Source organism: Cephus cinctus, unplaced genomic scaffold (assembly GCF_000341935.2).
Source record: "Cephus cinctus unplaced genomic scaffold, Ccin1 Ccin1_scaffold0240, whole genome shotgun sequence".
Lineage (NCBI taxonomy): Eukaryota > Metazoa > Arthropoda > Insecta > Hymenoptera > Cephidae > Cephus > Cephus cinctus.
The window spans coordinates 1,036,154-1,047,804 of NW_014332956.1; the positions used below are offsets into that span (position 1 = coordinate 1,036,154).

Genomic DNA, 11,651 nt, shown 5'->3' on the forward strand with positions numbered 1-11,651 from the left:
TCGATCCATGGAATCTACGCCTGTCTTCGTAACCCTCTCCCCCTTCCCCCAAATCCCCGCTATCGTAAAACCCAAAATAAGGTATTTACGATAAAACCCAAAGAACGATATACCCATTGAGTAAAAAGAAAAGAAATGGGAAAAGAAATGAAAGAGAAAGAAGGAAAAGCAAAGGATAATGAAAATCCGTATGACACAGAGACCTAATCATTCCTCTAGCTTTCTTAACGTAACAAGGGATGAAGACAGAAAAAATACATAAAAAAAATGTATAAAAGATAACTTGCGTAATGTGGCCAACTGTTGAAAGAAAGATTCTAAAGAGAATCTATAATGTCTTCTTGTCACGTGCAGATTCCCATCACGGTGCCCCCCCACTTCCCCAGACCCATCGCCGTCATTGCCATCAAATTATTATCACGCAATCACTCTAGCATTTTTTTTCTAAATTTTTATTTCTCAACTGCCGGCTGTAGCTAGTGTGTCTCTATCCTTTCCAGATTTCCCACGACTTTGCATCCGTACATCGGCGAACAAACGCGAAGAGGGCAATCTTATTCGAAACTCTCGACAACTTCTGTAACTTTGGCACCTCGCCACTTAGGCGTCCGAAACGTACCAAGGTGAGTGTTTGTCGTTGATGATAAATCTCTGAAGATTTTAGTGAAAAAAGTATTGCATGAATTAGGTAGGGCATCTTTATTTTATGCAAGTGTTGATTAAGTAAAATCATGATCGGTCTTTATTTTTCATGTACTTCTGCAGCATCTCCTCGAAGAAGAGTGGTTGACCGTAGCTTGTGGCAGGACTCCGGATCAAATAGAGATGACCAGGGCTGCCCGACATTATCTCAGCATCAATGGAGTTCTCACAGACCGAACGCGTACCCTTAACTTCTGAGAGGAAGATATCAAAAGTTTCTACTGCAAAGATGTTCAATCCTGACAGTGTGTTCTGGATATAAGGTTACTAATTGGTAATACGTTGTCCATATGAAATTGTGTCCTACTTTGATAATGTAGTGCGCACTGTTGTGTTGAGTGGAGAGAAACAAGTCAACTAGTCAGAGACTCGAATTGAAAACGGGTTAAGAGAAGAACAAGTGGCGTTAGGGTTGGGGTTTACGTCTATCGTTTTCTACTATTATTATATGCATTCTTAGTACACCCAGCGAGAGGGAACTCAATAACGAATGCTACTGTATCGAAGGAATTTTGGAAAACGAGAGCCAAAAATAGTAGAGCTAGGTGATTTTGTAGAGAAATCGGTGAACGATCAGTGGAGTATTACGAGTCTTCGTGTTCCTGGGGAATAGAAAGAACTTGAATGTGCCAGTTTCGCGTTCCTGAACCGTCTTGATGGGACATTTCCTTCCTCTGATCTTTCCATGCCATGAGACACCGTGCAGCGATTTTGTGTGTCATTGCTGAAGGTGTTCATCTGGATAGACTATAGTGGGATGGCTTCTTCTGATTAGAGTATCTGTCACCAAATGGAGGATGTCAGCCATGTCGTGACGCTTTTTGTACGTATATGCGTATGTTTTTCTTTTCTCTCTTTTGTATCGACACACTAATAAAGAAGAGGAAACGACGAACGAAAGAAAGTGAAGAAACTATAGCCGGTTTATTTGATAGAATATTATATTATAATATAAAACATTATTGCGGCCGTTATGTACAAAGAGCCTTTTTTTGTAATTTGTATTTAGTTTACAAGTGAACAATAAAGTGATAAAGATCACACGTAATAAAGATCTACAAGAGTGGAAGTACTTTTATACGAAGGGACGTCTAGTAAGTACTGAGTTTCACAGAACCCGTGAGTTTGACTTTACTAAATCAAAAGCATCTATACTGAATTTTATATATATCTAAGAAGAAGATACCAGTGGAAATCATAGATTAGATCAGGTGTAGGAGAGAAGAAAATGCTTCATTACGTATTATTTAATCTCAAGAAAAACAAAACCAAGTGTCGTGATTCATACCCTAAACAGACTACGCGCGCATAACACACATTCTTGTATATATATATATATATTTATATATGTATATTTCTTCATATGTATACTTATTTTTATAAGTAAGTTGCCTGACTTTATTGTATTAGACGTCTTGTCGTTTCTTGTCGACTGGAATGGCTAAAAGAATGTTCTAATGCTCATTTTATAATAATGAATATAAAGCAACAATAATCATGTTCGTTCAGGTAAATGCTGCGCCTCATTCGGTGTTTCAGAAATATCACCTTATGCCAAAACAATAACTGAGTAATGGAATGCATGCAGCAATCTCATATTTTAAAGCCATGAAAAAGTACAATTTTAAATTAGCTTTAATTTCCTCCCTCCCCTCCCCCTTTTATGTCTGGCCTTTCCAGCCACAGTTTGTACAATATTACGTGCCACGTTACTGTAGATTTTTTCATTTAGCAACGTCACTCTAAATTCGTGAGGGCACACCTTGTCTGATGAAGGGAATGCATTTCGTACAGACTAACTTTTTTTTTGAAATCTTGTGAGCGGCTGAAAAACGAAATTACTAAGTTAAAATGTTCCTCCAATTCTTCTACTGTGAACTCTGACCCTGAGAACGTTCTTCATCACCTGTACTGCTACCTGCTGCCACATCCGGAGATTCTGGATCTGCCAAAGATAGTTATAATACTCGTTTAGGTATTGCTTGATTTTAATTTTTTTATAGATAAAATGTGTTTGTACTTTATTAGTAAATTACCTGGGCAGGGTGATCCTTTAATCCTGCATGTATTATAGCTGCCGCAATTGAGACACTTGAGACCCACAACGTGAAACTTTACTGTAGACTCCTAAGAATACAAATGAGAAAATTTTTCATGAATATCAAAAAACCTTTCTTTATTGCTACAGAATATATTCTTGTGTTCTTTGAGTGCAAACCTCATGACAGTCCTTGCAAAGAATGTCTGCCTTGTAATCTCTGTACTCTGGTGGCATAGGTGTCATTGAGACTTCATTATCAAGGAATCTCCAGAGATCTGTCATGTCAAGTAGTGATACCTGACACGTAGGGCATGCATAGTGTCCTGAATGCAGGAGTTCCTCGAAGCAGGTGCGATGTAGCAAATGGCCACAGTCAGGAATATGACAAGGAATGCGACTGGTGTGAATATCCTCTAAGCACACCGGACAATTCGCGTGTGAGACGTTTTCCACGCACTATTGGAAATATTAACAGGTATCTCATTACTTTCCCCTATCTGGAAACATCTATACTCTATAATAGACGTTATTGTGTTCTGCTCCATGCATTTTTTTACCTTATGACCGTTTTGCAGCTGCACCGGGAGGCACATATTACACTTTGCGCAATGAAAAAATCTATCACGACCACCGACTCTGCAGATCCCACATCCGTCACAGTGGTACTGATTCTTATCCTCATCATCAAAGAGGTTACACTCTAGGCATGTATATTTTCCAAAACGACAGTGACATTTTTGGCATGTGGCCTGGACAGGCTGACGAGTGTCACATAGCACGCAGATCAGCTCTGTCACCTCTTTCCTGTTTACAGTATGCGCCTCTTGCTCATCGTGACAAAATCTGCAGGTGTATACCTTGTTGCAGCATGGTGTCTATAATGAATATAAGATTTTTAAATAGTATGCAAATTGGTATTTATGATTGGTTTCACAGTATGAATATCATTAAAATTATTTATATATATGTAATGACAAGTACAGGGTGTATTATATTAATGCAGATATAATAATAAAATCGTGAGCGAGAAAAAGGAAAAATATTTTACACAAAATTGTAAAAATAAAAATTAGTTTTGCATGCAAGCACTGTCAGGACTGTAATATTCCACTCTTTTCTATTGTTTTGATACTATCTTTATACGTACGATACGAAAATGAAATATTTTAACTCAGTCACTTAGTTTCTTATCGAAAAATCGACCCCTTGTTGTATATGTTGAAACACTATGTATGCATAAGAATACAGTAAGGCATTATTGATCTGTTTCGTATAAGGAGCAAATATACCACCCACACATGTGTACTCATGCGTGGCGGCCATGTCTCTAGATTGAGGTAGGGCCAAGGTTGTACGCGAATTATCAGCAAATTATTGGTAAACTAGCCTAGTGACCTTCTACAGGAGAAAGTGGCGCGTGCATTTATTTTGGCAATGACTAAAAATGCAAGTGAAATCAGCGGGTTCCCGACTTGCGACAATAAAATAGTAGATGGTCATTGAAAGACTACGGTGCTTAACCACTAGGTAGCAAAGCGGCAATTGTAAGAAACGTGATTAACCATTCAACGACTGTATACTATCACGTACAGACTACATGTTTTTTTAATTCGTTTATTACAGCTGCTCTGATGTTGTTTGTATAATCTCTCTATCCCTCTTTCTTACATTCTGTATTTGATTGTGCATACACACTTGTTCAAACCCAATAAAAGATGTTTATAAATTGTCAATAAAGGCCCTGCATCTAATATTTTGATAGCCAAATTTATGAAAACTTAAAAGTTCAAAATAATAGTGCAGGCTCATTCCAACCTATAATATTAAAGAAAAATAAAAACATGAAGTTGATATACTTGCTTACCACAAATTTCGACTTCCTTTTGTAGTGTGCACATCCATAATTTTCATCAGGATTTTCAGCCTCCAGATCCTTAGTGGAAACTGCTGGATTCTCCTCGTTGTCATCATCGACAACCGTGAGAAGGTGCTTGTCATTGTTCTTTTCCATCTCAGTAGTGCGTATATATGTATATGCAACTGTCTTTCAACTTATATGTATATATATTGTAAATATGTGTGCTCTGAGTGTGTGTGTGTATATATATATATATATATATATATATAAATTGATGTCTATCGCCTCCTATCGTCGTCCGTTTCAGCCAATTAGTACTGATCGTCGACGCTATGGGTTTGCCTTGAAAATTAACGCCCTGGACGTAGGACGTTAAATTGATGTCTATCGCCTCCTATAACTTATATGTATATATATTGTAAATATGTGTGCTCTGAGTGTGTGTGTGTATATATATATATATATATATATATATAAATTGATGTCTATCGCCTCCTATCGTCGTCCGTTTCAGCCAATTAGTACTGATCGTCGACGCTATGGGTTTGCCTTGAAAATTAACGCCCTGGACGTAGGACGTAGCGCACGGTACACCAAAATCCAGCGATCTTGTCACCTCGCGAATGTTTTCTACGAGGTGCACCAGTTTTTTCAAAATCTGTGTCTCTCCAGTCTCCGTTAGTCTTTTTCTCGATCCGCCTTTTCACCTAAAGCTCACTCGGAGATATCCTCTTCAAGGCTTCCCACTTCGTGCACCTTCTACTAGTACAGTTTATTTATGATTCCACAAGCAGATGATTGACAGTGTGAATATTCACTGTGTAAGAAAAGCTGAGCACGCGACTAAGTCGTGACAGGCGTGAATGAGACATTTCAGGAAGAGGAGAATAAAGATTGAAACGTAGTAGACTCGTGAGCTTCGATCGGTCGACAAAATACTCGACGCATTTTACAACTCGTAAACGAGGAGTCTTACCGAAATTCAAGCCTGCGCCTCCCGATTCTCTACACAGTTATATATCTATACCTTCTGTAGGTAATTCAATGTGTATTCTTAATACAGTCGTAACTGAATTATCCTTGAGGAATATGTATTTCGGTGCACGTTCGGTGTTGATACTTGATGAATTATAACAGCACGGATAGTAATGCTACCTCACAAACAGACTCCACGATTTACTTGCGACAGACGACGTACGGCCACAAGCCGTACGGACGGAAGTTGTCTCTTGGGCACGTCTGCAATTGCATGATACAAATAAACGAGGTATAGTCACCAGCGGTTCTGCGCATTTGAACAGTGACGTCACTGGAGTCTCTCTTCTCCGTTAGCTGACTTTACGTATGTGTGTAGTTGCGCCGCACATCAGACCATTTTGAGAGGCCATTTCCTTACGGAACGAAACGTAAATGAGTGCGCTCAAAGTGAAATTGATGCCGCTTTAAACCCTGCACGTCATTAGACAATGCGCGATCTCGACCAAAATAGGATCGCTAATGGCTATACCTTGTCCATTTGTATCATGTGCAATTGCACTTCCGGAGTGACGCGGGAAAATTTAAATTCCCAACAACATCCTATTATTATTATTATTCTAATACGGTTATATGAAATAATGATTTATGAGTTTTAAGTTCTTTTGCATTCTGAAATATGTTTTTATTCACTTTGTATACGAAAGCAAAATATTTGCGATTTATTGAACGTGTATGTGGTTAGGATATTTTTTAAGGTATGTTGGGCTCCTTTCCTGAGTTAGTTAGCGGTTATATTACATAAGGTCTATTCGTGCAAGCGTTTTTACGTACTCCAGAACACTATAGGTATGTTCGAAAATGAGCCGAGAGCGCGGAGGTAGCAGAGGCATGGTAAAAACTGAAAACGCTTTCAGAACGGGTAACTATAGGTACATATCAGTATATGTATACACCCTTTGTGGGCGCAGAACAATATGGCCGTCGTGCTGCGAGCATTCGTGTTACGTGGTTACGAAATATCAGTATTTTAAACAGCTTATTTGGTGGAGTTTCCTTGTGGCATATAAGGCAAATTGGTGATACGTGTATATGCGAATATTGTGATTTATTGCGAATGTCGATGCTGAAATGAATCTTAGGCGCGGCATGTATGGCGCCGCGCGAAATCTACGCGATAGGAAATCGCAGCTCGTTCCGTACGGGCTCCGCGTTAATACTATCACGGATTAATAATCAATGGCTATATTTGAGAAGAAATATACAAATAAGGTGCTCCTAGATGACACGGAGAAGCTCACAAGCGTCATTGAAAATGCCAGGAATATCGACGGGCACACGGTATGTCGTATGTTACTATTATTTTTCTGATTAATTATTTATAGTATGGTGCAACTTTGTTTTTAATAACAATTAATCGTGACTCCGTTTCACTGAGTGTGGACTTGCGATTAACATTTATTTGCTGATATTTTATATTGGAACAATATTGCATTTCATGTTTTACTCCAAAAGAAGATTGACTTTCACAGTGATCGAATTATAGGGATTGATAGGAACACATTGCTCCTCTGTTTCCCGTCTGGGTAAAACTGCCGAATATGGCTCCTTCTTAAAGAGCTTTATCTACAAAAACTAACAATCCACAGTGAACTTCAAGAAGGTGTTGTATTCTATAGTTTGGCGTCTATTTGTTTCTATCCTTGATCGTGTTTACTGAACATACTTTCACATTGACTGTATATACCTTGTATACATATAATGTATATATATTTCAGAAACATAAATAGAATTAAAGGCAGTTATACTTAATAAAATCCTAGTCAGCTGTCACATATGTTAATAACTGTGTATCTAAATAGTATCTATTATTTTTTGATAATAATTTATGAAATACAGGAATGCATCACGAATAACATTATAAGAAAGACTACTTTCTTGGTATTACATTATGTTTATACAATGTTCAAGAAGATATATTCTTGAATTTTTAACAATTGTATTAGTTGAGTTGTAACTATAACAGTGTTAGGGTATTTTTCTAAAATTGATTATGATTTTGAATTAACTGTACTTTCAGGAATATGTGATCAGGACACAAAGAGGTCCACTGCCAAAGAAATCGTGGCGAGTTAGCAGACGTTACAATGACTTTGTCCAGCTTAATGGGGCTCTCTCAATATCAGGCATCAATCTGCCACTGCCCCCAAAAAGAATTATTGGCAATATGGAGCCAGACTTTATAGCTCAACGGCAAATAGCTCTGCAGGTCCGTTGGATTCATAAAGTAATAAAGAACATACATTAAAGACACTTCTTAAAAAGCTGAATAATAATACCTTTTTTCAGAATTATCTAAACGTATTACTAATGAATCCCATACTGGCGTCATCGCTGCCCATGAAAAAGTTTCTGGATCCTGAAAACTACACGGCACCATTGCACGGTACATTAAGCTATACAGATTCTTAGAAAAATTGATAACGTTATCACGACTTCTCTGCAGAAATCGCCCTGCAACAGGTGTCATTGGCACTGCGTAGTGATGCCAACTTCGAAGTAGGAAAGGCCATTCCTGATATGGGATGGCGGTTAAGGAAACATTACTACACTGTAAAAAATCGTCAGAATCCTAAGCAGGAACTTTTGCTCGCTTGGGTTGAGTTCGGTCCTGACAAGCATCTGCAGGACAAAGATATCCAGGGTGTGTTCAAGAGCTTGGGATCTCTACGGCATCCGCATATCGAGCCCATCGTCCATCAGCATGTCACCGATAATGGAGCTTTGATGATCAGGAACTTCTACGCGGAAGGTACATTGCGTGATGTCCTCTGTCACACCAAGCCCAAGCAGCCCTTCATCAAGAAATATGGGAATCCAAAGCAGACAAAATCTCTTACCATTTCTGAGATTGTTAATTATGCCTACCAAGTAAGCTTCCTTTCACAAGATATAGTTTTTCACCCTAAGGATAATCCATACCTCATGTTTTCTGTATCACCAGATTCTCCAGGCTTTAGGCTTTCTACATGAGAAGGGATTGCCTTACGGTCATCTGCACACAGGAAATGTTGTCATTACATCGAACGGTGCAAAGTTATTAGACGTGGAGAATGGACTCTTGGGACTGCCGGCTTTTTATCGCCCATATGTGGTGCAAAGACGGAAGCTACACGCAACGGTATGTTTTCTGAATGGGACAGTTTCTAATCTAATAAAGAATCAATTTTAAATTTATATACTTCATTTTTTTTAGACTCAAGTAGATGTTTACGCCTTCGGGCACGTGCTTTACGAGATGTCTTTTGGACGACCCTTACTAGAAGCTACATGTTCAGATTTACCCAATTGTGATTCTAATCTAAAGAATCTTCTCGAAGTCATTTTGTCGCCGGAGGCATTGAAACAGGATTTACCAACAGTTGCCCGACTCCTGGAGCATCCATTCTTCGAATTAAGTCGGCGCGCGCCTATTAGCGTTGGTTTGCTCGAAAAACCGCACTGTAAGCTAAGCAGTCATCTAAAAGAGGCTCTGTTAGAAGCGATCAACAAAGCAGAGTCGAGGTTACGTGATGAGCAGAAGGTTGCACGGCATCAAAAGAGACTGGTTAAGGTTCAGGAGATGATGAGTTCGGAGGAAGAGATGAAGAAACGCAAGCAAAAATTGGTAGGCTATTCACTTCTCTGGGAGAAAAACTTTTAAAGAGTGTAAACCACAAAGGAATCACTTCCATAAATATTTTTCACTGTATCATTAAATATCCTTTATAGAAAAAGGAGCAGAAATTGGCCCAAGAGCAAAGAACATCCAATCAGCTGGGTACGAATGGAACAAAGCAAATGAATGGAAAAAGTCCGGAGCGTTCGGACAGTCCTACGAGTACATCAACAGCTACGAGCGTTGGGACGCTGACACCGCCGTCTCATGGTAAGGGAATCTTCATTGTACTTCATACAGCATAGCATTTCGTTAATTCATCATCTTCAAAGATAACATAAACTAAGAACTTTAACGAGGAACCAAAGAACCTCTGATCATCTTCGTTTATTTCGACCAGCTGGACACAGAAGTTGATGGCGCGTGCTGCGTTCATTAATTTCACGTAGGTGCACAGTAAATTAACAATAATTGTACAATAAACTGCATGCTATTTCATTGTCCATAATCCCAGTGTCCCATTAGAGAAACGGTCATTTCATGTTCCTTAGTAGGAATAATTATTGATACCAGACCCGCCTGGAAGCATGAAAAACTCATGTCTTACAGTCAAACAAGGCCTTTAAAATTTTGCATGTCAGTAGAACATGAAAGTTGCTTTGTTCGAAGGGTCGACGGAATTGCAAAGCAAAACTGCGGCACCACCACCACCGCCACCGCCCCCAATGCTGGCGAATGTATCTACATCATCATCGACGACTGGCACTTCCAAGAGCATACCAAAATCCGCGAACGAGCGTACTGCTTTATTAGGAAGCATCTGTAACTTTGATAAAACTAACCTTCGCAAGGTCACCAATGGAAACCACTAGGATACCTCTAAGAGGATACTGTTGCCATATCAACTGAGACTATGCGTTCACTCTTTGTACAAGTTCTCTAGAACTACCCGGAGTAGACTTCTAGTTTTCATTGGAGCTTCAGGTGAATTTTGTGAATCTTTATATAATATAACATGGACAGAGTCATGCAACTGCATGGTGATGTCTTATCTGAGTAATCGCAAATGGAGTAGGCGTATACGGTATTATATTTCAACCAATGAAGGTCGAGATTAAAAATCTGACAAAAGAAAGCAAAGAAGCTGATGAGGAGTAAAAGGCTATAACCTCCTGTATATAGGTAGCCACTAAAGAGGAATGTTTAATAACACGGGTAGGCAACGTGAGATAAAGAATTTAAGAAATGAAATCATATCTTGTTTATGGCTGTAATATACATATGTCTATTTAGTATTGGACCGAGTCAGGGGATATCAATGATTACGTAACGCTTGTGAAAAGAAAGACACACTTAGAGGATATTCTGCTTTAAACTCCTCTTTTGTTTAAGCGAATGATTCCTTAGTTAATTATTTATTCACTGTGCTGCATTCCCCTTTCGGCCTAAGAGAACATATTTATACATACATATGCATATATTATAAGATAAAGTCCAATTATCTACGTTAAAATTCTTTAATACGCTATCAGTCTCTTTACATGCGTATTATATAACAACAAAATATACAAGATGCAACAGTAAAAAATAGATAAATAACATCATTAAAACTAACAATGACCTGATGAATTCATCGTTACCTTAAGACCTTCTATTGGGTCTTGACAGATGATTAGCTGACAGTACCGCGGAAGGCGATAATGTTAGTAATAAAATAGGTAAAACAAAAAAAAAGTGATAATGTCGTAGAATCCTGATTTTTGTGTCTATTAGGATTTTATTAAGCCACCATGAACCTTCGTTACGTGATTGTTACACATAAAGTATAATAAATCATGTGCTTGCCAGGATTAGAAATCCGTGCACACCAAGGAGAGATTCGTGCCAATACATCATGCTTGCCGATTATTTAATCATTCGGCTCTCGTTGTTTAAAAGTATGATAAAAATGAAAGTACACAGTACACGTACTTGATAGTATTAGGTATGATAATTTCTAATATGACAAGCTACTGTAATGTGCTGCTTGCTGTACATCTTGTTTGTGAATATCTACGAAAAAAAGAATGAACAAAGAGACAAATATAACAAAATTAAACTGTGTAATATGATTACGAGTCCCAGAGTCATACGCTTATATCCGCTTATTTCGCAGTGTCCGTGTGAATTAAAAATATTTCATAAGAACATACATAACAAATTAATGTCTTCAACTGTCTTTCAGGACAGTAAATACTGAATCTTTAACAGGACATTATCATTATAAGGGACAAAATGCTAAATAAGCAAAGGTAAATTGTCAAATAGGATGGTAAGAATGAAAAAGAATGAGTGTGACAGATCGTGATAAAAGACAAGGCATTTTAATTTGTGGTTATACTTATAATAAATACAAGCTATGGGCTTAATAACAACCC

General features: G+C 38.2%; 3 protein-coding genes across 13 annotated transcripts in view; 2 read left to right on the forward strand and 1 right to left on the reverse strand.

Annotated features, from left to right (window-relative positions):
- Positions 1-1,754, forward strand: part of LOC107265852 (transcriptional activator Myb) — a 23,429-nt gene extending 21,675 nt beyond the window's left edge. For all 6 annotated transcript variants that reach the window (XM_015735719.2, XM_015735715.2, XM_015735720.2 and 3 more), the window contains 2 exons: positions 501-623; positions 766-1,754. In XM_015735719.2, coding sequence (XP_015591205.1) covers positions 501-623; positions 766-900 — 258 coding nt within the window. In that variant the 3' untranslated portion in view covers positions 901-1,754. The remainder of the gene's footprint in view (positions 1-500; positions 624-765) is intronic.
- Positions 1,755-1,931: 177 nt separating this feature from the next.
- On the reverse strand, positions 1,932-5,960 carry LOC107265855 (RING finger and CHY zinc finger domain-containing protein 1). 3 transcript variants are annotated; one of them, XM_025083156.1, is made up of 7 exons: positions 5,629-5,960; positions 5,009-5,360; positions 4,608-4,801; positions 3,301-3,618; positions 2,921-3,199; positions 2,739-2,829; positions 1,932-2,647 (listed from the first exon to the last, which is right to left on the reverse strand). In XM_025083156.1, exons 3-7 carry the CDS (start codon positions 4,752-4,754, stop codon positions 2,571-2,573), a joined length of 912 nt encoding a protein of 303 aa, XP_024938924.1. In that variant the 5' UTR covers positions 4,755-4,801; positions 5,009-5,360; positions 5,629-5,960; the 3' UTR covers positions 1,932-2,570. The 3 variants fall into 3 exon arrangements, with proteins under 3 accessions (XP_024938924.1, XP_024938923.1, XP_015591209.1); XM_025083155.1 differs by having other exon boundaries at positions 5,009-5,363; XM_015735723.2 differs by lacking the exons at positions 5,009-5,360; positions 5,629-5,960 and having other exon boundaries at positions 4,608-4,959.
- A 558-nt stretch (positions 5,961-6,518) lies between these two features.
- On the forward strand, positions 6,519-11,340 carry LOC107265853 (PX domain-containing protein kinase-like protein). Of its 4 annotated transcripts, XM_025083154.1 has the most exons (9): positions 6,521-6,917; positions 7,657-7,863; positions 7,926-8,022; positions 8,083-8,507; positions 8,581-8,757; positions 8,833-9,243; positions 9,348-9,504; positions 9,635-9,679; positions 9,904-10,042. In XM_025083154.1, exons 1-8 carry the CDS (start codon positions 6,816-6,818, stop codon positions 9,649-9,651), a joined length of 1,593 nt encoding a protein of 530 aa, XP_024938922.1. In that variant the 5' UTR covers positions 6,521-6,815; the 3' UTR covers positions 9,652-9,679; positions 9,904-10,042. The 4 variants fall into 4 exon arrangements, with proteins under 4 accessions (XP_024938921.1, XP_024938922.1, XP_024938919.1 ...); XM_025083153.1 differs by lacking the exon at positions 9,635-9,679 and having other exon boundaries at positions 6,519-6,917; positions 9,879-11,340; XM_025083151.1 differs by lacking the exon at positions 9,635-9,679 and having other exon boundaries at positions 6,524-6,917; positions 9,904-11,340.
- The last annotated feature ends 311 nt before the right edge of the window (positions 11,341-11,651 follow it).